The sequence below is a fragment of the Mustela putorius genome, unplaced genomic scaffold (assembly GCF_011764305.1).
Source record: "Mustela putorius furo isolate JIRA1106 unplaced genomic scaffold, ASM1176430v1.1 tig00000551_pilon_pilon_pilon, whole genome shotgun sequence".
Classification (NCBI taxonomy): domain Eukaryota; kingdom Metazoa; phylum Chordata; class Mammalia; order Carnivora; family Mustelidae; genus Mustela; species Mustela putorius.
This window is the reverse complement of record NW_025421412.1, coordinates 8,722,445-8,746,909: the sequence shown is the minus strand read 5'-3', so window position 1 is coordinate 8,746,909 and position 24,465 is coordinate 8,722,445. Positions and strand designations below refer to the sequence as shown.

Genomic DNA, 24,465 nt, shown 5'->3' with positions numbered 1-24,465 from the left:
AAATTGGTTTTGGCACAGTAGTGACAATTTTAAAGAATACATTAATAATCCCTTTTAAGAAACATTTACTCAATTACATATTATTAAGTTATAGGCTTCTTGGGGACATGAAAGTCTATTTAAAAGAAACTGAAAATAAATTAATAGTTTGTCAAATACCGTGTCCTAGCCCGTCCATTTAGTAGTAGGCAGATGGAGATTCCATGTTCTTTGCATAGCAGAAACCTGCACATACTCACTGATGTGACAGTTGGGAGGAAATACTAAAGCAGTCGTAGCCTGAAAACTCAGACCAACCAAATGCTATGGAAAAAAGTCACAGAAATGTTTTTAATATACTAATACCCTGAAACAGAATCCTGTGTCCTTTGTTTTCACAGGCTAAGAGAAGGCACAGAAAGGATTTGGCAGCCACTGACTCCAGAAAAACTACAGAGAAGCTTTTGAAAACATTTTTGAAAAGGCAGGCTATCAAAACTGCCTTGAAAAGCAAAAGGCAAGAGGCAAATTCCATTCATTTTAAAGATTAAACGCTTTTAACTTTTGCCTTGGGTTCTTGTGGTTCCCTTTCCCTGATTTTAACTCTGCAAAAAACACAGTGAAATCAGAGGGGTAAGGGGCTGTCCATTTGACCCAGTTCTTGGAAGTTGTGCAAATTCCCTGTTCGGTGAGAGTCAGCTTAGATACGGAGAGAGAAAAGCCGTAGTGTTGCATTGCCCACACTGTACTTTTGTAAGGCGGATCTCCCTGCCTGCAGTTGAGGCCCTGGCTGAGGTGCGCGGAGCCGCAGTGAGCTTCCGGTTTCTCTCGAGCCCTCACTGGCTTCCCACAGCAGCGGCCTGGGCAGCCCGGGCGGCAGGGAGAAACCTGTTAGAGCCCCGTGTTTTTCCCCTTCTCACCCCCTCAGCAGGCTTGTGTAATGAGTAGGGGAGTCTTCCTCACTCAGCGTCCTGATTCCCATCACCTCTGCTTACCCCTGTGTGTGCTTTTCAGAGGTGAAGCGCTCCCCAGTCTTACTCAAGTTCAGAGAGAAGATGACATCTATGTTTTGCCACCTTTACAAAAGGAAGAAAAAAACAGGTAAACGTTTAACTATTTAAAAATAGTAATTGTCTGTGTTTTCAGACAGATTCAGACCTTTGTGTTTTTAGCTACATGATAAGGCATGTGGGAATTAATGCATCTGCAAATGTATTCTCGACACCTTTTAGAGTGTTTTTCAAACACTAAATTGTTTTGTAACTCCCTTGTCCTTGTGTTTTGGTAGTTTCTGCTCCTTTGTCTCTTCATCTGCAGGCCCTGTGGTAGCACATTCGTGTGTGATTCCTGAAGCGAATGGATTTTCACGTTCCTCCCCACTGCTTACACACGCTGTCTCTGCCTGTTTCTTAGCCTGTGTCTTCTGTCTCTCACCAGCACATGGCGAGACCACACACAACTTCCTCCTTGCTAAATCCAGTAGACACTCGGCAGGCGTCAGCTTACTGTACTTTTTAGCTGCACGTGACTCGGCACCTGCATTATCCTGCTGTCTGGCTGTCTGGGACCCTCTCTGGCTGCTCTTTCCCAGGCTCCTCTGTGGACTCTTCTCTAGTTCGCTGTTCACTCTCAGCTGCTTCTGTGGCTGAAACGCAGGCGGGGCCCGGCAGTGTGTCTGTGGCTGAAACGTAGGCGGGGCCTGGCAGTGTGTCTGTGCCCCCACTTGCCCACATTCCTTTCCCAGGGGCTCCTGAGACACCAAGTGGCTTCGGAATCAGGCCGGTTCTGTTTCTTTTCATTGCTACCTTGAAGTACCAGAAAGGCTTACACACTTCTTTCTCTGTCTTTGTCTTTGCTCTTCCCCTTTTGCTGGAACTCCTACTCACCAAGTTCAGTCTCTGCTTTGTGGTGCAGAATCTGCTAAAACCCAAACCTGATCATGTCATTTCAGAGCTTGAAATACTTCCTAGCTTCTAACTTCTTTAGGATAGAATTTTAGCCCCTTACTCACATGCTTCTCCAACCTTACCAAGCCCTCTGTTTGTCATTATCAGGCCCTCTTTATGCCATCTCCAGGCAGGCTTTCTTTCCCTTGTTTCCAGATGTTTATGGAACACACTGTTTCTGCTTGGAACACTTGTCTCCATGAACGTTCCTCAGACCCTACAACTAGACCTCTTATTTGCAGCTAAGTCCAAGCAGTGCAATTGCCAGAGATTCCAAGAAACTTTACAGACCTCCCCCTGCACCCCGATTAGAGAGGGGTGACTCCCCTTACTCTACTTTTGAGCATGCTGATGCCCCCTTGTGATGGATGTCATCAGAACATATTGTAATCGCTCCCTGGCACAGCTCCCCTCCCAACTGTGGGAATAATGAGGGTGTGTTTCATAACATCTGATTCACCATCGTAGCCCCTAGAACTAGTGGCCCCTTGCCTCCAGAGATATTTTTTATAAGTTGTCATTAAGTCATAGATACTGTAAATATATGCTTGACTTTCAGTTCAGAAGAAGAAGATGAAAGAGAATGGCAAGAAAGAATGAGTCAAAAACAGGCATTACAGGTACTTAACGTAATTTTTGAATTCAGAGTATATTGTTATTTGAAATGAACAACATGAAAATGAATAAATGTGGTATAAAGTTCCTGGTAAAATACAGACACACACCTTCTTTCCTTCTTTATTGTGCTGTGTGTGTATGTGTGTGCATGTGTATATCTGTACGAATACCCAGGGACCCATCCACATGTGTATGGCATTTGCATTTGTGTGTGTCTAGACATCCAGAACAAGCCATCTTTTACAACCAACCAACGAAACAAACAATAAGTAAGTATAAATAGTAATATGTACTTCTATAAAAATTCAGAAAACGTACCACCTATAAATAACTTCAAGTAACATTTTCGTCTGCATTAGCCCATTCTCCCCCCACCCCTTATGGTTGAATATCCACGTGTGTATTTTAGTACATGTATGCATGTCAGGAGTACATGTATGCATATGTATGTAAACGTATGTCTGTGCTTCTGTTCCAGTTACCCATTGCTGTGTCACGTGGTGGCATGGAAATGGTTGTTATCATCCTCTCACTGTTCTGGGGATTGTTGGGCTCAGTGAGGCAGTCGTCCCTGCGCGGCTCCCTTGTAAATGCAGGCCGGTTGTAGCTGGGGCTGGAGTCCCCTCCAAGGCTTCCTTACTCCCACGTCTGGTGGTTGGCACTGGTTGTCAGAACACCTGCTTGTGGCTTTTCCGTGTGTCTTGGGCTCCCTCAGGGCATGGTATTGTGTTCCATGGACAGGCATCCCGAGAGCAGGTGCCCAGCGGGACCCTGTAGTCTTTTCCGGCCAGCTTTGGATGTAGCACAGCCCCCCTTCCTACGCATTCTGTCTGTGAGAAGCTGGTCAGTGAGCCCAGCCCTTAATTAAGGGGAGGGGATTAGGTGGAAAGAGGGGTCAGAGAACCTGCGGTCCTAAAACAACCCCCACACATATTTTAATGAATGACATTTGTACAAATTGAGGTGGTACTATCATATACAAGTTTTTAGAGTTTTTTTTTCAAGTTTTTTAATAGTGGATAATATTCTTTGATTCCCAAGTTAACTGGTTTTTTTATGTTCCTAATTTGGTGCATCTGGAGAAAGACTTGAGCTACAACCTCAAGATCCTTCAACTTGTAGAGGTTCTGCATTATTAATTCAGAAAATGACAGCAATCATGGTAAAGACTGTGAACATGGTAAAGACTCTGAACATTTTGGTCAGAAAGCCCTGCCTTTAAGTACGGACTCTCCTGTGCACTAGCCATGTGATCTTAGACAAATTAATTTCTCTAAGCTTTATTTCCCATCCCTACCTCCTTTTTTTGTGAAACAAAAATCATAATGATGCCTTCCTCAGAGGGCTGATGGAGCATTAAGGTGTTCCCTTCGTATAGTGAAAGCGTGGGGTGTTCTGAGCATGAGTGTCCTAAGTGCTGGCTGGTTTGCCCATATACATACAACATACCTACCTACGGGAAAGGAAATTGTATTACTAATGAAGAGTTTTAAAGTACTTTCAGTAATTAGTCAAAATTTAGAAAAGGTTTTTCCTTTTTCTGTTTTTTTTTTTTTTTTAAGATTTTATTTGACAGACAGAGATCACAAGGAGGCAGAGAGGCAGGCAGAGAGAGAGGGGGAAGCAGGCTCCCCGCTGAGCAGAGAACCCAATGTGGGCTTGATCCCAGGACCGTGGGGTCACGACCTGAGCCGAAGACAAGAGGCTTTAACCCACTGAGCCACCCAGGCACCCCAGTTTATCCTTTTTCATGCCTGTGAATTTCTCACTTGTCTTCACTTTTGATTATAGGTTAAGAGCAAAACAAAACTCATTATGAGAATTACAGATATTTTTCAAATTCCTAAGGCTCATCCCTACCGTAGGGCTCTGGTACTTGCTGTTCCTGCAGCCTGGGATGTCGTGATCAGTCTCGCTGGTGTCTTTCAAGTCTCTGCTCACCGTCATTTTTTATTCTTATCAGATTAACCTGCTTTATTTTCTTGTTCATTTGTTTATTTATTTGGTTATTCTATGTCTTACTCTACCCCTGAGAGTAGGGACTTGATCTGGCACGATATCCTAGCATCTAGAATAGTGCCTGGCACGTTTGGGGTGTCTGATAGGTGTTTTTTCTTTTGAGTGAGCCAGTGGATGGATGGCTTTCTTCCCTAATCTGCCTGTTCACTGATACTTGTTGCAGATTATGTGCAACTGGGTTTAGTCTGTTGTAGATTTTGTAGAACGATCATAAATTCCATAAACTTACATCAGTAGTAAATATCAGGGTAAATAGAGTAAGTGTACACAATGTAAATTTCATGGTTACGTTTTTACTCTTTGCAGGAAGAGTTCTTTCATAATCCTCATGCCATAGATATTGAGTCTGAAGACTTCAGCAGCCTGCCTCTTGAAATAAAGCACGAAATCTTGACTGACATGAAGGAATTTACCAAGCGAAGACGAACCTTATTTGAAGCAATGCCAGAGGTGAAACATACATCAGCACATTAATGCTTAGAATGTGCTCATGCTTAGAGCTTTAGCAAAATTTTTTATTAGAAAAAAGGAAATCGATAAGTATTACTTACATGGTCTCTGTTTTGATTAAACGTCGTTTGTGTCTCAGAGATCCTGAGAGGCATCATATATTTGTAAGTTTGACCTTACACGTTTCTTCAAAGAAGTCTTTCGACTTTCACTTGAGACCAGGTCTTGGAATGCCTGGGTGGTTCATTCAGTTAAGGTTCTGACTCTTGATTTCAGCTCCGGTCATGATCTCGGGGTCATGGGATTGAGCCCCTGCTTCAGGCTCCATGCTTAGCGTGGAGTCTGCTTGAGATTCTTTCTCTCCCTCTCATTCTTCCCTTGCGTGTGTGTTCTCTCTCTCTTTCCAAAATAAATAAGTCTTAAAAAATAAAAAAACACTATAATAAAAAAAACTGCTCTGTGTTCTCATAACACCCTGTAATGTCTATGGTTCTTAGCATGCAGATGTGCCTGTTTTTCTCACTTCTGTATTTTCAGCACCTAGTTCAGTATCTTTCACATAGTAAGTGCTCAGTGGATGCTTAGGGGTTCAATTCTTAGGTTAGTTCATGAAAGTTTTTTTTTTTAACCCATAATATACCTTGTCTGAAGATTACTAATAGTAATATAGAGTCTAATCTAACTTAAAATTCTAGGTGTCTCTTTGTTTTGGGTGCAGACCTAGAAATGCAGTTGGACCATCACCTTCTCTCTTCCTCTTTCGAGACAGTGGCCATAGGGGATTGAGTGGTAAATTCTTCAACTTGGAGCATCTGCTATTGGCTCTACAGCCACAGAAACTTGGAGCAGATGGTGTGCAGAGTTGGGGTCAGGCCTTGTCTCCTGATCATGCTATACCATTAATTACTACTACTTTTAGCAGGTGAATGAGCTTTGTTTTCCTTTCTATTGGATATATTTTTCTTAAGATGTATTTATTTATTAGAGAGTGCGTGTGGGAGAGTATGAGCAGGGGGAAGGGGCAGAGGGAGAGAATCCTCCAGCAGACTTCCTGCCCCGAGGGCTTGTCTAGATTTCACAACCCATGAAATCATGACCGGAGCTGAAACGAAGAACTGGACACTCAACCGGCTGGACCACTAGGCGCCCCACTTTACTTGCATATTGCATTCCAGAAGGTTGTCTGTTTATTAAGCTACAATCAAAATGTCACAGTGCCGGTATGCATTACTGCCTAATAAATGTTTTTTGAGTAAATGATTAAGTCACAAACATTATCCATGATTTCTTTTGCCCAAGTCTTTTTGTTTTAAAGGTTATTTTTTAATAAGGCAGCTACAGTTTTTTCCTAGTTTCAGATTTTACTGTTATAATACGAAAATGTCTCCAGTGGAAAAAAAATAAGTTGCTCTTTGTTCCTTCATCCTTTGGGAATGTTATCTGTGTGGGAATATTATCTGTATTTAATACAAAAAAATAATTTCATTTATTTCATTTTAGGAGTCTAATGACTTTTCACAATATCAGCTCAAAGGCTTGCTTAAAAAAAACTACCTAAACCAGCACATAGAAAATGTCCAAAAGGAAATGAATCAGCAACAGTCAGGACAAATCCAAAGGCAATATGAAGAAGAAGGGGGCTTTCTGAAGGAGGTAGAGTCCAGGAGAGTAGTCTCTGAAGATACCTCACATTACATCTTAATAAGAGGTATTTAGTACCATCACTTACCTAATGGTTAAAAACCAAAAATAGGTTGTGTCTCTGAATTCTAGGAGCTACCACCCTACTCATGTAATAATAAAGCTCTCTATATAGCTATTAATGGGTTACCTGCTGTTGTACCAACCCTCTTTGTTTTTCTTATTTATTTAAAATTTATTTATTTACTCCCAGTATAATTAACATATAGTGTTATATATTAGTTTCAAGTTTACAATATAATGATTCAACAATTCTGTACATTACTCAGTGCTCATGTACAAACCTACTTTAAAATTAAATAACAAATTAACTCTTAGTGCCATTTAAAGGAAAATTTATAACTTCCTGCATGAGAACCAGTGTTCTTTTATTCATCTCACTAGAAGTATGTTGTCTCACTGTAAAACTACATAATGAGAAATGTTTTAATTTTTCTTAAGGTATTCAAGCTAAGAAAGTTGCAGAGGTGGGTTCAGAGTCTCTTCCTTCTTCCAGCAAAATGCGCAGCTGGTTGTCTGACACGAAGTCATCTCCATGTGAGGCACTGAAGCCAGAGAAGGAGCCTGCCGCTACCCCTCCTTCTCCAAGAACTTCCCTGGCTATGCAGGCTGCCATGCTGGGAAGCAGCTCGGAAGAGGAGCCGGAGAGTGAGAATCAAAAGCAGTCTGATGCGAAGAATGCACCTGTGTCCCCGCTTACTCTCTTAGCTATTCAGAAGGTTCTTGACGATGATGAAGACATGGAAGCACATGCTGGAAATGACGTGCAGATAGGAGGGTCAGCAGTGAAAACACTGCTTGGGAACAGTTGCCACGAAGAAGCTGTTGAAGGCCTTCAAGAAGGAGGTGGAGAAGGAATGCTGTTGCCAGCAGGACCCCATCTGACCCATGTGAACTCTGCTCATGAAACCAGCCCTGACACCTGCAGGAGGCTGGCAGACTCAGCTCGTTTGTCCCATCCCATCTTCTGTCCAGGCAGTGAATCTAGTGTTCCAAAAGAAGAAATGTCACTTATTCGTGTGGTGAGTGAAGCCTTTCAGAAAAGCTGTGAATCTCCAGTTAAGGGGAGAGAAGACCCTATTCCTTCAGAAAGCACAGTGGTGATGCACGGCGATGCACCTGGGCTCCAGAGTGGGAGAGAACTGACACCAGTACCTTCGATGAGTTCAAGTTCTGTATCAAGGAATGAAACATACACCAAAGAGCCTGAGCTACAACCGGACCTTTGTCCATCAGGCAGCAAATATGATTCCTCTGTTCTTTCAACTGATGATGAAACAGAAGGTGAAAAAAATCACGTTTCTGAAATCATTGACACTGTCAGTTTGCAAGAAACGAGTAGTACACAAAGTATCCCTTCAGAGGCAGTAAGTAACTTGGAAAATGCAGTATCCTTTACTTCTAAAGAGCATGAAAATTTCCTGAAAACCATCCAAGAACATGAGAGAATGGACTCTGTAGACCAGGACTTAATTTCAGTTCCAAAGTCCATGGAGCCAATGGAAATAGACTCTGAAGAAAGTGAATCTGATGGTAGGTGCTTGTGCTCTTCCAGAGATACAGAACTTCCTGTAGAGTTTCATATCTCCAGGAATGGAGATCCTGCAGTGTAGTCTAGTTCCCTTTTTGTTCAAACGGTGAACTAGGAGCCCAGAAAGGTGAAATGACTCTCCCAAGGACACATAGCTGGTTCTTTGTTGTTGTTTTTTTTTTTAAAAGGGGGAAGTATCAGTTGGAAAAGGTAAAAATGAGTCTTCTGGTTTTTTTAACTTTTTGTTTTGAAATAATTACAAATTTAATAAAGTTGAAAGAATATTATAGAACATTCTGGTTCCTTCACCCAGTACTTCAATGGCTAGCATTTTACCACGTTTTCTTTATCATAGCTCTTTATACATATTTATGTACATGTACATGTTTACTGTGTATTTATATCTATATAGACCCTTTTTTTTTCTTTTTAAAGATTTTATTTATTTATTTGGCAGACAGAGATCATAAGTAGGCAGAGGGGCAGGCAGAGAGAGAGAGAGAGAGAGAGAGGAGGAAACAGGTTCCCCGCAGAGCAGGGATTCTGATGTGGGGCTTGATCCCAGGACTCTGGGATCATGTCCTGAGCCGAAGGCAGAGGCTTTAACCCACTGAGCCACCCAGGCACCCCACTATACAGACTTCTATATAGTCAATTCAGAGAATTATTCAGATTCTCATTATTCAGATTATTCTTATTTGTGAAATTGCCTACTTATTGAAATTTATTTATAACCCCAGAATCAATACTCAGAAGTAGGATCTTTGTGGTCATTCTTGGACCTGTGTAAAGTGGCTAGAAGTTTGAATTGCCAGTACTGCTCCCAGCTAAGGCTGAGCAAGGTGTCTGCCTTGTGTTTTAGCTATCCCACAGAGGTGACCAGAAGGTGAATATGGGAGAGAGCAGTGTGGACTAGATCAAGAAACTCTGGCTTAGGTTATTTGGATGGGGTTTGAATCCCAATTCTGTCACCTGTTGGTGGGCAGCCTCAGGCAAGTCTCTTTAACACTCCTGAATCTCATTTGTTCCTTTATAAGATAAAGAAGTTAGAATTTACCAGGATGGGTTGTTTGTAGGATTTATGATTATGAATATATTTATTCTATGAACAAGGATGTATATGTGGATTCATTGTTCACAGTGACTTTATAGAACACACTGCTGTGAATAACAAGAATTGCTTGTACACACACACAAGCTAACTTTTTTCCTGATGTCTGCTGAGTTTCTCCATTCTAAAGTTACCTTTTCCTCTTTGTAATTAGTATTTTATGGAAAGGCTGTGTAAATATGTTGTTCCTGAGCAAACCTTTGTCCACTTATTTTAGCATTCATTGATGATTTTTACCTAAATAAATGATCACTATGATGGTTGCCAAATGGCAGTTTTCTAGTTCTATTATTCCTTATATATTTTTCAGTTTGTATCCTCTTCTAAGGAAGTTCTTCCCCTCTTCCCTGTTTACTACTTTTTTATATCATGTGGATTTAAGAATTCATATTTTATTTAGTGATTTATGGTGCTTTTGTACTTTATGGTTGGAATTTCCCTGGCTTTGGCCAGTGGGGGCCCCTCTTCAGGCTGGCTTCTGGGACTTGACAATTCCCCCTTATATGTTGAGTATTTCTTTACTTTCTGGTCAAGATGTTCCAGATTTATTTTATTCTTGCCCTACCCTGCCCTGTCCCTGGATCCAGCTCTAGTTCCCTGGAATAGAGCATGATGTTTAGAAACCAAGATCTGGACCCTGAGTGTGCTCACTGGTACTGGGGTGTCGTTGCTTCAGGCCCTCTCAGGGACAGAGCCAGGAAGTATATTTATGTATATACCCACAAACATGTGCACACACCCACCTGTATTTACTTCTCTACAAATATATATTTATGTATAAATGTTTCATATATAAAAATTTATTGAGTTCGTACTGATACTGATTCCAATCCGACATCACAGATTTCCTTTTAGCCTCCACTTTTGTTACAATTTTCCTTCCTAACACTGAGAAGCCTTACTACCATTGTCCTAATATATCGACTTATTACTTATTCTTTCTTAATTTGTAACCATCTCCTGATCCCATTGGTGTTCTCCTTGGTCCTGGCTATCTCCTTGGCCCCAGTCCCACTCAGATCTCGAGCCCACTCTGTCCATCATGATTGCATCCTGAAATTCATGCTCCTCCACCTGAAGCAAAAGAAGGGAATCAATTATTTATTATTTTTTTTTTTAAAAGAAAAGACAAGACACAGGAGAGGAGGGAAAGAAGGTGGAAAAGAAGAGCTATTTCTCCCGAGTACTTATTCGGATCCTTTACACTAATTCACTGCTTTATTCTTTGCTATGTTCATAGTGAAATAGCATGAGAACATATAACAACCTACATGACTGTTTACATCCTCTGATAATTCTCCTTTTTGAACTCCAAAACAATATTAGTTAATTTATTGTATTTGTATAAAGCTTTTATGCAAATCTTTGAAAGCTTGTTTCCTAACTTTAAAGGTAGTGCCAGTTTGATGGAAAAGTCTTAATTTGAAGTTATAGGCATTTCTATTAAATTTATTTAATAGTAATGTTTTACCCTTACATGTTTTCTAGTAAATTCAGATCTTTTGGGGGTAAAACATTTTTCAGGATACTTTGGAATGCTCTCAATGATTTTGGGATAATTTTAATGTTTCATTTATAAACAAAGTGACCTTGTTATTTTGGTACAGGAAGTTTCATCGAAGTACAGAGTATAATTAGTAATGAAGAACTTCAAGCTGAATTACATGAAGCTTCTAAATCTCCCTCCAGACAAGATGAAGAAGAACTGATAGGAACTAAGAAGGAAGAAGCCACTGGTGACTCTGAGGGCCTCCTAAGACTCAGTTCTGGAAGATGTGATTCCGAGCCATGCGAAGAAGCTGAAAAAGATACAGACAGTTCACTCAATGAATGGAAAGATATTAATTTGGTAATAATAAGAGATCAAGTCTTAACCTACTGCTAAAAAAGAGCCAAGTTAAATAGCTTTTGAGCTTTAAGGAGTTACTGGTTGAACATTTATTAGCTTTTTGCACGCTTTTCTTTTTCTTAGCTATTTTTTCATCATTATGGGGATTGGGAAGTCTATGATCAAGGTGCAGGCTAATTTGATTCCTGGTGAGAGCTTTCTGGCTTGCAGATGGCTGCCCTCCTGCTGTCCTCAGGTGCTGGGGAGAGGGGCGGGGATGGGGGGAGAGGGGGAGAGGGTAGGATGGAAAGGAAGGAGGTATCTTTCTTTCATAAGGCTATAGTCCTATTAGATTAGGGCTCCACCCTTATGACCTCATTTAACCTTAATTACTTCCTAAAGACACCATCTCCAGATGCAATCACATTTGGGGTTAGGGTTTTAACATAGAAATTTTTGGGGAACTCAATTCAATCCACAGAAAGAGCCACATACAATACCACCTTAAAGCATAAAATACTTATATGTAGGGCTTACAACGTATGTGAAAGATTTGTATTTCAGAACTACAAAACACTGATGCTAGAAATCAGGGAGGACCTAAATAGATGTGGTTTTGGGTGGGAAGATATAATATTATTAAGATATCAGTTCTCCCCACACTGATCCATAGATTCATGGAATTCCAATAAAAAAACCAATGATAGATATTAACAAGCTGATTCTAAAATTTACATGGAAAAGTAAGGAAGCTAGAGTAGTCAAAACAAATTTGAAAAAGAAAAAATTTAGAGAACTTATAATACCTGATATCGAGATTTACTATAAATATAACAATAATTAGGAAAGTATGATATTGACTAAAGGATGGATACATAGATCATGAGAACAAAACAAGAGTCCTGCAGCGGAAGCAAACAACAGTGATCAAGACAGTTTGCTCTTGGCATAAAGATAGACAAATAGATCAATAGAACATAATAAAAGTACAAAAATGGATCCATGTGTATATGGAGAACAAATTTTCAACAATGCTAGAAAGGCAGTTGGATGGAGGAAGGAGAGTCTTTACAGCGGTGCTAGGAAAAAAGGCAACTTTGGTGTTGTGTATGATACACCAAAATCAACTCAAAACACATTACAGGGGCGCCTGGGTGGCTCAGTGGGTTAAGCTGCTGCCTTCGGCTCAGGTCATGATCTCAGGGTCCTGGGATTGAGTCCCGCATCGGGTTCTCTGCTCAGCAGGGAGTCTGCTTCCTCCTCACTCTCTGCCTACTCGTGATCTCTCTCTGTCAAATAAATAAATAAAATCTTTAAAAAAAAACACATTACATGTTGTGGTTTTACGTTAACTCTTGAAACAAGACAATAGGAGTATGAATCTTCCAACTTTGTTTTTCTCCAAGTTGTTTCACTTTTATAAATCCTCTGCATTTCCATATGAATTTCAGAATTAGTTTCTCAATTTGGATGAAAAATGCCCAAGGTTTTGATGAGATTGTACTGAAGATACAAATCGATTTGGGGAGAATTAAATCTTAGCAACACTCTATCTTCTGATCCTTGAACACAGGATATGGCCTGATTTATTCAGACCTTTTAAAATTTTTTCAGTATTTTGCAGTTTTCACTATACAAATCTTATACATCCTTTGTCAGATTTATCCCCAAGTATTTAATATTTTTAAGACTATAGAAATTGATGTTTTATTTTATTTTATTTTATTTTATTTTTTTTTTTTTTTTAAAGATTTTATTTATTTATTTGACAGAGAGAAATCACAAGTAGGCAGAGAGGCAGGCAGAGAGAGAGAGAGGAGGAAGCAGGCTCCCTGCTGAGCAGAGAGCCCGATGCGGGACTCGATCCGAGGACCCCGAGATCATGACCTGAGCCGAAGGCAGCGGCTTAACCACTGAGCCACCCAGGCGCCCCTGATGTTTTATTTTTTACAATTGATAGCTTTTAGTGTAATTCATAGAGTCCTACAACTATTGCAATCTTAGAACATTTCCATCACCTGAAAAAGAAGCCCGGAACCCATTAGCAGTCACTCCCTGTACCTTCTTCTCCACCTCTTTGACGACTCATCTTCTTTCTGTTTCTATGGATTTGTCTTTTCTGGACATTTCATATAAATGGGATAATACAACCTGTGGCCTTTTTTCTGGCTCCTTTCACTTAGCAGAATGTTTTCAAGTCCATCCATGTTGTAGCATGTGTTAGTCCTTTATTTCTTTTTATTGCCAAATAGTATTCCATTGTATGGATAGGTACCATATTTGATTCAGTCATCATTTGATGGACATTTGGGTTGTTTATACTTTCTGACTATTATGAATAATGTTGCTATTAACATCTATGTACAAGTTTTTGTGGGATGGAATATATCTTCATTTCTCTTTGGTATACACCTAGGAATAGAATTACTGGGTTACAGGTAGCTGTGTTTAACCTTTTGAGTCCCTGTCAGACTGTTTTCCAAAGTGGCTGCACTATTTCCACGAATAGTATATAAGGGTTCCGATTTTTCACATTCTCATCAACGCTTATTTGTATCTGTCCTTTTGATTCTAGTCGCTCTAGTGGGTGGGAAGTGGTATCTCACTCTTTTTGTGTGTGTGTGTGTGTGTGTGTTTTAAAGATTTTATTTATTTGAGTGAGAGTGAGTAAGAGAAAGCATACGCAGGGGGAGCAGCTGGCAGAGGGAGAAGCAGGCTCCCAGGGAGCCCAGTCCCCAGGACTCTGGGATCATGACCTAACCTGAAGGCAGATGATGCTTAATGGACTGAGCCACTCAGGTGTCCCTCACTCAGTGTTTTCTTAAATTCAATTTGTTTAAACTAAAACATGGGTGATTTTGTGAGGGAGCTTTGAAGATATTACAGACTTGCTCAGAAATCCAAGTGGGAAATTTCATAAGGAGGAACGCTTATTTGGTAATTGAGTCAGACTAAATGTAGGCTTTTTGTAACAAATGAGTTCAACTGGATCATTAATATAATGATGAAATTTATTTTGCAGGAGGAGCTGGAAACTCTGGAAAGCAGCCTGTTAACACAGCAGAATTCGCTGGAAGCACAAAAACAGCAGCAAGAACGGATTGCTGCTACTGTGACAGGGCAGATGTTCCTGGAAAGCCAGGTAGGTGTACCCGCCAGGCCTCCTTTTGCAATTCCCACTGCTGGTTTTACTTAATCTGATTCCCCAACGGCATGTCTTCAGTGAAATGTGTGCAACACTGCTCCCATTTCTGGTCAAGGCCCATTTCCCGCATTTCACGGGGGTCACAGCATGTCTCTGACTCTCCAGGAACTTCTTCGCCTGTTTGGCATTCCCTACATCGAAGCTCCCATGGAAGCAGAGGCACAGTGCGCCATCCTGGATCTGACCGATCAGACTTCTGGAACAATCACTGATGATAGTGATATTTGGCTGTTTGGAGCACGGCATGTCTATAAAAACTTTTTTAATAAAAACAAGTTTGTAGAGTATTACCAGTATGTGGACTTTCACAACCAACTGGGTAAGACTTCAGAGTATGATTACTTTATGAGATTTACCTTTAGAATTTGTATTATGAATTTTTTCCTTTCCAAGGAACTCATTGATGTATTAATTGGGAAATGGTAGGTCTCTACCATTTTCATGTAAGTGATCTTTTGTTTCTAGAGAGGAGTAGGATTTTTAAATTAGAATTAAGAAATTAAAACCCTAGAAATATGTAGGGATTTCCTGAAGAATTAATTACCTGACCTGCTTAGACTTTGACCAGTTATCCTAGATCTCTGGAGTAAACCAAAGGTGGTGGAGAGATGAGGCAGGCGGAGTCAGTCCTGCTGGAGTCACGAGCTCCATGGCCCCGTGGTGGTGTTTCTGGCAGTGATTCTTTTTTTTCCCATTCATCTAACAAATACATATTGTGTGATTCCTGTATGCCAGTTCTCGTTCTTGGCAGTGGGGAAATGGGAGAATACAAGTCTAGTAGGAAAAGGAAATAATAAACATAATCCATGTAGAAAAAAAAGCTGGGAAACAGGAGAGGGTGACCTGCAGTCACAGGATGGGTGTGTGCTGTTGTATATGGAGCTGTGGTCAGGAGAGTCTTCACTAATAGGTTGTTTTTGGGCTAGGGCCCAAGGAGAAGAGGTAATGAGTGTTGTACATCCTTAGGGATGAGCATGTCAGACAAAGGGCCTGGAGAGTGTAAAGGCCCAGAGGCAGAATTTTGCTTGGTGTGTTCTAATAAAAATTTAAAAAATATAAAATGTTTTTACTTTTCTAGGATTAGACCGAAACAAATTAATAAATTTGGCCTATTTGCTTGGAAGTGATTATACAGAAGGAATACCAACTGTAGGTTGTGTTACAGCCATGGAAATTCTCAATGAATTCCCTGGACCTGGCCTGGAACCTCTGCTAAAATTCTCGTAAGTTCTTTCTTCATTTCTTTAACTCAGGTGTTTATGTAAATACCCAATTTAGGGTGCCTGGGTGGCACAGTCAGTTAAGTGTCTTACTTTTGGTTTTGGCTCAGGTCATGGTCATGGGGTTGTGGGATCAAGTCCACATTGGGCGTCGTGCTTAGTGCTCAGCATGGGGGTCTGCTTGGAATTCTCTTCTCCCTCTGCTCCTCTCCCTGGAACAGGCAGGCACACTCTATTGCTCTCTCTCTCTTTCTAATAAATAAATAAATCTTAAAAAAAAAATACCCAGTTTAAAACAGAACTATTACTTGCCTCATGAACTGTCACAAATCACCAGAATTGATAGGGTTACCAAATTTGTTTTCCCTTTTCTAGACTTCAGTGAAATCGGAGACAATCTGAGGCACTAGGCTTATCCTAGTTCAAGGGTACATAGACTTGTCTGTAGGATTTCACAGGCAAATGGAAATCTCATTTCATTCATTCAGAGATCGAGTGAGTAACTGCTGTGTGTCAGACGCCCTGCTAGGCTGGGGGAGGAAAGTTGACTAAGCCGTAGGCTGCATTCTCAAGGAGCTTCACACTTGGGGGAGCTAGAGAAGCAAACACATCCCTGTACTTCTATGTGTTGAGGAGCTGAAAGAGGGGCCAGAAGGGGCATGGAAATAGAATGTTAAGAACTTTACCTATGCCCTGCTGTCCCTTTGTTGCTGCGTGTACTTTGATGTGTTTAGTGCTGGTGCATCCCACCCGAACCCACCATTCTGCTGCCCTTGGGGTGCACTTCAGTTAGGAAGGTTCTGGGACAGTGGTAGTCACGAGGATGTCTATGGAAGGAGTTCTGTCTTAAGGTTGGTCCTCCATGGCATTTTAAAAAATTGGAATGTAAGTCACCTACCATATATTTCACAGTTCAGTGGTTTTTAGGCTACTCACAAGGTTGTGATGGCACTTTTTAACCACCAGCTTGTCATGAGATACTAGTTGGTAGGAGCTGATTTAATGATTCTTTGAAGTTCTTTCCAGTTGTATCTCCAGTTGTGTCTGAAAAATTCTCAGATGTTCTGGTATAAGAATCAGTTACTACAAATAAAACTTAAATGCAGAAGTGGTCTTAATGTTTGCTCTTCTCCAGCTGTAGCACACATACCAATGTATTTATTTTATGTTTTCTTTATCTCTCTCCTCATAATTTTCATATTATTGATGAAATAATACAGTGGCAGTAAGTTATTGGGTAGCTCATAGGTCATGGTATTTAAATAACTTGAAAAACTACAGATAACTTTATTGTATAAATAATAATAGAAAAATTATGAAATATGAATTAAAAAGATGGTTACAGTTAACATTTTGGTTTATATAATTTTAGACTTTTCTATGCATAGTATACGCTTATGTTAACCATATATATGTATACGTCTTTACTCATGCAAGTGTGTATTGTTTCTTTTTTTAAGAATGGGATGAAGCCATATGCTTTTTATGTTACCGGTAACTCATGTGGTGATAGAACAAGGCATACTACGGACAGTGTAGAGATGAGTAACAGTTTTGAATGACTCCATAGTAGTCTTTTGATGTATCATGATTAATTAGTCATATGCCTATTGTTATTTCTGTTTTTTAAGTCTGAACAAACACGATTTGAGTGTCTTCAGAGACGTATCTTTGGGTTCTTATCTGATTATTGTTTTAGGATAAATGGTATTTAGATTTTCAATTTGATATCCTAAATTTTCTTGTTTGTTGAAAATGTGCATTTCTGGTAGAGTGAATGCCTACTTATGCCATATTTCTTTGCTCTCAACAGTTGTTGCTCATTTGTTGTTAGTTGAGTGGTTTACATTTTAGCCGTTTCTGCTCTGGCTGTCCAGCTGGCGGCCGGCAGAGCGAGCGGCCGGAGCCGTGCAGGGCCCGGAACGCGAAGACAGATGCACAGTTAGAGAGTGGGAGGAGGTGGAAGAGCAGTGACACGGAGGCTGTTTCCTTGCTTTCTTTTCTGCTTTTCCTTTCCCCTAGCTAGACTCTGGCTCGTCACCCCCCTTTTAGGTGGAGCTGCGCTGGACCTGCCTGCTGAATTCAGCCCAGCTGTGTTTGGTCAGGCCTGCACAGTGCGCTGGCTCGTCTGTGGAGCCTTCATTGTGAATTGACTGCCGACGTTTAAATTAGGGGAGATTTCGTAGAACATTTTGGGTTCTCCTGGGGGAAATGAGATCGGAAAACACTGGGCCCAAATGCTCAGATAACCCTGAAGGAACTGGGACAGAGAACACAGTCACCCCACTGACTTGGCCAGGGCACAGCTCCTTCAGTCCTAGCACAGTCGCTCCCACTCCCTGTCGTGTCCCCCACAGCTCAGCTGATGGGCAGATGCCATCTTTCATCTTTATGGCAGTGCCCGGCCCTCCTGCTTTGTGGAGGCGGAGACTCTCTCAGTGCCATGAACACTGGGCATGTTGTGCTGGTCGTCCTCGCTGATAGGCCCGCTTGCTTGTCGCGAAGATGGAAATTCAAAAGAGAGTAGGTGAGCATGCTAGCTGTTCTCTTAGTGCACTCCTGGAGACGGTATTGTAGAACTGACGGAAGGTAGATCGGAGTTCCTGTTGGCCTTTGGATGCTGCGTGAAGACTGCAGTTAGTCTTTTCCAATGCTAGGTGGCGCTCCTGCATCGGCGAGGGGAGACCGAGCGCCTCCGAGTCTGTGTCCGATACCCCCCAGTATGTGAAGCAGAGCAACGAGAGAGTTTTGTTCTTTTTAGCGTTTCATGAATGCATTGATTAGTGAGGGTTTTCTTTGTTTTTAACTTTATGCTCTTCATTCTTCCTATTGTATTAATTTTTCTGGTTATCTCTTGCCGCATTATAAGATACTTTAAACCTCAGTGGCTTCCAGCAGTCATTGGTTTTGCCTGTGAATCTGCAGTTTGGCGAGGCTGCGTGGGCACGTCTCGTCAGGCTCCGTGTTTGTCGGGGGCCGCTGAGCTGGGCTAGAGGATGCGCTGGTGAGGGACCACGTGTCTGGCCGGGGGCGCTGACGTCAGCCCCGAGCTCAGCCAGAACTGTGGGCGGGGCCTCGGGCCCCCTCCATCTGGACCCCCTCCCCAGCTGGAGCGTCGTCCCAGCATGTCAGCTGCTTCCGAGGCAGATACTCCGAGGTTCTGGATGTGGAAACCGCAGGCTTGAAGACCAGGCACAGCTTCCCTTCCTCCATCCCAGAGCCCACCCGGCTCAAGGGAGGGGACGTGGGCCCCACTTCCGGATGGGGGGAGGAGCTCAGAATGTGCGGCTGTCTTTAATTTGCCATAGTAATTTCTGCTCACGATGGAAAAACTGAAAAAGTAATAAAATATAAAGAAGAAAATGCACAGTTGTATTCTTGCTTAGAACATTGCCTAACACAGTAAAATAATAGTTGTCGTTGCTTTTATTATTTTAAATTGCTTTGCCTGTTTTTCTTTCTTTACATATATGCGTCTTCTCCAAAATTGAGATTTTACTTTCTGTAGAATCATGTTCTGCATTTTTAAGATATGACATGATGTTCTTGGTATTTTTACATATTATTAAATATTCTTGGGTCTATTATTGTAGTTGATTTGAGGTAATGATACAGATCTTTGACCTCATTTTCCTGGTGTGAAAAGAGCCGCAGAGAAGTGTGGGCTGTGCGGGCGATTCTCAGGGTCTGAGCACGCCAGTGCCAGCTGTGAAATCTTGAGCAGATGGTGACTTGTGCTTGGGGTGGGTTTCTTTCCCTGTGGGGTGAGGCCGGTGGTAGGACTGAGCTCGGGTGATGAGCGGGGTGTATGACAGCTGACCCGGAGCCAGGCGCGGAGGAAGTCAGTGTCTGCCGTGGTTACTCTGTGGATCGTGGGATTTGTTCTGGGGCTTCAGTTTACACCTTCCAAGAATGGCCATTTATCTGCAGCACATCTGCCATAATGTCCTGAAGTCTCATCTCCTTTGCCTTACAGAGAGTGGTGGCACGAAGCTCAAAAAAATAAGAAGATAAGACCTAACCCCTATGACACCAAAGTGAAAAAAAAACTGCGCAAGCTGCAGCTCACACCTGGCTTTCCCAACCCGGCTGTTGCAGACGCTTACCTCAAACCTGTGGTGGATGAGTCCAGGGGGGCATTTCTGTGGGGGAAGCCGGATCTGGACAAAATTAGAGAGTATCCTTTTACTCCTTAAAGCATAAAGGAGCACTGAGCCAAATAATGTGCTTTGTTTGAATCATAGGGAACACTTAGATCGGTTTTTTCTTAATAACTTTGTTTAAGATGCTCCTTTTTTCCTCTCCTTAGGGTTTTTTTTTGTTTTTGTTTTTTTTTTTTGTGGTAAATTACACATAACAAAATTTGTCATTTTAACATTTTAAGTGTACCATTCAGTGGCATTAAATATTTGCGTATTGTTGGGCAACAATCACCAGTCAATACATCCCTCCACATTCTTTTCATGTGAAAAGAACTGAAGCTCTAGACCCCTTGACAGCAACTCCCCCTCCCCTCCCCTCAGCCCTTGGCAACCACAAGTCTACTTTCTGTCTCCAGGGTTTTGAAGACTTGAGTACCTCATTTCAGTAGAATCGTTCTGTATTGGTCCTTTTGTGTCAGGTTTATTTCGCTGAGCACAGTGTCCTCAAGGCTCATCCAAGCTGTAGCACATGTCAGAATGTCCTTCCTTTTTTTTTTTTTTTAAGATTTTATTTATTTATTTGTCAGAGAGAGAGGGAGAGAGAGCGAGTACAGGCAGACGGAATGGCAGGCAGAGGCAGAGGGAGAAGCAGGCTCCCTGCCGAGCAAGGAGCCCGATGCGGGACTCGATCCCAGGATGCTGGGATCATGACCTGAGCCGAAGGCAGCTGCTTAACCAACTGAGCCACCCAGGCATCCCTGTCCTTCCTTTTTAAGGCTGAATAATATTCAATTGTGTGGATATGCCCCATTTTGCTTATCCATTCATCTGTTGGTAGATACTTGGGTTGCTTCCATGTTTTAGCTATTATGAATAATCTCTTCAGAGTGGAGAGGATCTTTATTTGAACTAGGTATTGATAAGCATGCATAGATACAACCACTAATTATTACTCATTCTGAAAGGATAGAAGACATGATTAGTTTTATTCCTTACTATTGTTTATATGTTCCTTCATGCATATTTAAATCATCATTTCGATAGATACTTAAATGTTTGCAATAGTATTAGTCCTAGTACAGTTTTCTCTTGAAGTATGTATGATATCTGAAACTTGTTTTTATTCTAGGTTAACCTTTTCTCAGAGTAATGAGTCTTTGATATCTTAGAATGAGAGTTGGATATGTCTCATCTTAGAGGACATTGAACAGGAGACACTGCCACAGGATTATGTTGCAGTAATTTGTTTTGTCATTCTGTTCTCTTACCACTTTATTCTTTATAAATATGAAAATCTTTAGAGATACAGGGAATGGAATTATGGGTGAGTTTTTTGCACCTTTTTATTTATCACTTGTTTAAATATCTTTAAAAACATGTAGAAGCCTTAACTGCCTGCATATTTTGTCAGCGTTATTTTGGGTGGAACAGGACGAAGACAGATGAGTCTCTGTTTCCAGTATTAAAGCAACTGAACGCCCAGCAGGTAATCAGCTCTTTTCCTAAGTTCAGGGTGAGGAGCGAACATAGAAGGACTGCTAGTGGCAGCTATGAAAGATCCTTTACTCTTTTATTTTAGAGCCTATAACATACATTTTAAAGTTATTAACACTTTTAGATAAGAGAACAGAGGAAAACAGAAGAAGGGGAAATGGCACTTTGTCTCCATTTTTCAATTTCACTCTTAGGGTTGAACTTCAGGATCTGTGAGTGTTTATTCTGACTTTGAAAAAAAAATAGGCTAGTAATGGATTGCATACTGAGATGTTTATGGTTGACTATTTTAGTTTTTCAGAGCTATTTTCCTTTAAAAAAATTTCAGGAAGTGTCCAGTCCAAAGCAAATCCTGATCATTAAATTCTCTTCAAGTGCAAATGTGCCTTCATTCTATAAATGAATCATCATCACTATGGCACATTGGCAGGAGAGATTTTTTTTTTAAGATTTTATTTATTTGTTTGACAGACAGAGATCACAATTAGCCAGAGAGGCAGGCAGAGAGAGGAAGGGAAGCAGGCTCCCTGCTGAGCAGAGAGCCTGATGCAGGGTTCGATCTCAGGACCCTGGGATCTTGACCTGAGCTGAAGGCAGAGATTTAACCCACTGAGCCACCCAGGTGCCCTGAGGAGAGATTTTTGAGGAGAGATGAGGCCTTTGTATGGCTCTGTCCTGTGAGGTGGGTGTAGGTAATTGTGTCTTGCTTTATCTATGAGTATGTTCCTACCCCAGGAACAAACTCCAAAATGTATGTACAGGTAAACCACTTAGTAGAAATCAGACCATATCCTATGAATTACATATATTTAAACCTATTATGGTTAGGTTTTGTTAATTTAGAAAAAAATAAAACTGAGGTGGATGGCCTCTCTGAACAAGTCTCCTTTGCTTATTTGATGACTTTCTATAATGTAGCCATTGTATACAAATAGCCAAGGAAAGCCTATTGGCTTCGTGACTGATTACTCCTTAATTTCAGATAAGTTTTTTTGTAATATGTTTCTTCCTTTACATTAAAGAAGTTAATATAAATTTATTTCCCCAAAATTAGGAAGTGAAAAAAGTGAATTAAGATGATCCATTATTTACTTTTTCTGAGACAGATATTAACATTTAGCTTTATTTTCTTTTATTTCCCCCCTCCTTTGCACATATATTTGTTATCATACATAAATACAATTTGATCTAACTCCCCTCTCGTACTTATTAACATTAAGACTTTTTTTTCTTTATATTGCATGGTTTTCATAATTTCAAATGACCAGATTACATTGCATCAAAGAGATTTCACTTATGGGTTCAGTTCACTTACGTGGACCCTTGATTTTCAGGTTTTCATACATAATGCTGTGATGAACATTAGGCATAAAACTTTCTTCACATATAACTATTATTTTAATAACATCTTGCTTAAAGTGGATTTGCTAAACAAAGGGCATGACCATGTCCCAGCATGCAGTGCGTTTGCCTTCTCAATGTACCATGTGATGACCGTGTTTTTAAGAGAAGGGAAGAGTGGAATTTAGAAACAGACCCCATGAAATTGTGCTGCTCCAAAAGAAGATGGCACATTTGTCTACTGAAAAATACCTGACTGACTCTCTGAGTGCCTGGGAAGGGGGTTCTTATTGGAGATGTGGATGCAGGGTTTCAAGTCTGGTCTAGAAAATAAAATTTATTCTCAGTAAATCCTGGGGGAGAGATCTGGCTTTTGAGAGATGGGGAATGAACATTCTCTGAAAGAGTTATCCAAAGCTAGTGACTCAAGGTGGAGTGCTCTTTGATTTGCTTCAGAAAGTTGACTAACTGGCCTGACTTTTTTTTTTTTTAATTATTTCATTTCATTTTTTTTAGACGCAGCTCCGAATTGATTCTTTCTTTAGATTAGCTCAACAGGAGAGACAAGATGCTAAGGGTATTAGGAGCCAGAGACTTAACAGAGCTGTGACATGTATGCTGAGAAAAGAGAGAGAAGCCGCAGCCAGCGAAATAGAAGCAGTGTCTGTTGCCATGGAGAACGATTTTGAGTTCCCTGATAAGGCAAAAGGAAAAACCCAGAAGAGAAGCATAGCAAATAAATGGAAAGAGTCATCAAGCCTGAAAAGAAAGAGGCTTTCAGATTCTAAGCAAGAGAGTAAATGTGGCGGATTTTTGGGGGGGGCGTGCCTCTCGCCGTCATCTGGGACCTCTTCGGGGGAGGACTGTGAGTGTGTGTCTTCAGTGAACGTGCCACAGGAGAGAGCGGCCCCCGAGGTACCTGCTAGCCGCCCGGGTCTGCAGAGCACAGCGACCCCTGCTCCTGCCAGGGACCTAGAAGGCAGCAGCAGCAGCAGCTCTAGTGATGATGACGGAGGGAGAGTCGCACCAGTGCTGGTGACCGCCAGATCTGTGTTTGGGAGGAGAAAGGGGAAGCGGAGAGGTACAAGAGGAAGAAAGGGGAAAAGCCAATTAATTTAAAAATCATGTATTCTCCCATCATCGGGTGCAACCTAACATCTCGTAATGAATTTGTTGTGAGGAAATAATACAATTAAAAGCATTTGCCCGATTTTTGTATTGTGTGTTTTTTTAAACTATGGATGCAAAATTTGACATTTATTTTCCCACGTGTTACACTTCTTTAGTGTTTTATGTGTCATTGACTATTTCCTTGTATTTAGTCTTTGCTGGTGTTTCTGTTATCGTACAACGTCTGATGCTTTCTGCATTAACAAAAAGAAAAAAGGATTTCTGTTCATCAGTAGTCACTGTCAATCAGCATTCCCTCTGACTTTCCGATTCAGATGAGAAGGGATATATCCGAATTTCTTATTCAGTAAGAGTGGCTGTTTCTCACACCTAAATGAAGTCCTGCCCCCTGCTACTTCCCATTTTTCCTCAGGGTCCACTTAAAAGGACAGCAGGAGGGAAGCTCACTGCCGCAACAGACCTTGAAGAGTATGTTTGCTGTGGGTCTAGCAAGATAATTAGGAAACCTAGATGGGGTGCGTGATTTCCCCTGTGAGCATTAACCAAACCCAGAACCTCTGTACCGTTATGTTTGTCTTTTAAAATGCTTTAGTTGGGACGCCTGGATGGCTCAGTGGGTTAAGCCACTGTCTTCCGCTCAGGTCATGATCCCAGGGTCCTGGGATCGAGCCCCAAATCGGGCTCTCTGCTCAGCAGGGAGCCTGCTTCCTCCTCTCTCTCTGCCTGCCTCACTGCCTGCTTGTCATCTC

The 24,465-nt window shown here is 41.3% G+C and overlaps 1 protein-coding gene across 7 annotated transcripts in view; it reads left to right on the top strand.

Annotated features, from left to right (window-relative positions):
• Positions 1-23,795, top strand: part of ERCC5 (ERCC excision repair 5, endonuclease) — a 29,435-nt gene extending 5,640 nt beyond the window's left edge. The window contains exons 3-17 of one of the 7 annotated variants that reach the window (XM_045081334.1): positions 381-496; positions 994-1,080; positions 2,485-2,545; positions 2,763-2,812; positions 3,630-3,723; positions 4,869-5,012; positions 6,513-6,720; positions 7,155-8,246; positions 10,963-11,204; positions 14,206-14,325; positions 14,494-14,707; positions 15,467-15,611; positions 19,585-19,785; positions 21,152-21,236; positions 23,102-23,795. In XM_045081334.1, coding sequence (XP_044937269.1) covers positions 381-496; positions 994-1,080; positions 2,485-2,545; positions 2,763-2,812; positions 3,630-3,723; positions 4,869-5,012; positions 6,513-6,720; positions 7,155-8,246; positions 10,963-11,204; positions 14,206-14,325; positions 14,494-14,707; positions 15,467-15,611; positions 19,585-19,785; positions 21,152-21,236; positions 23,102-23,704 — 3,462 coding nt within the window. In that variant the 3' untranslated portion in view covers positions 23,705-23,795. Of the gene's footprint in view, positions 1-380; positions 497-993; positions 1,081-2,484; positions 2,546-2,717; positions 3,724-4,868; positions 5,013-6,512; positions 6,721-7,154; positions 8,247-10,962; positions 11,205-14,205; positions 14,326-14,493; positions 14,708-15,466; positions 15,612-19,584; positions 19,786-21,151; positions 21,237-23,101 lie in introns of those variants that run through there. The other 6 variants (XM_045081335.1, XM_045081336.1, XM_004746060.3 and 3 more) reach the window with 6 other exon arrangements.
• Positions 23,796-24,465: the final 670 nt, after the last annotated feature.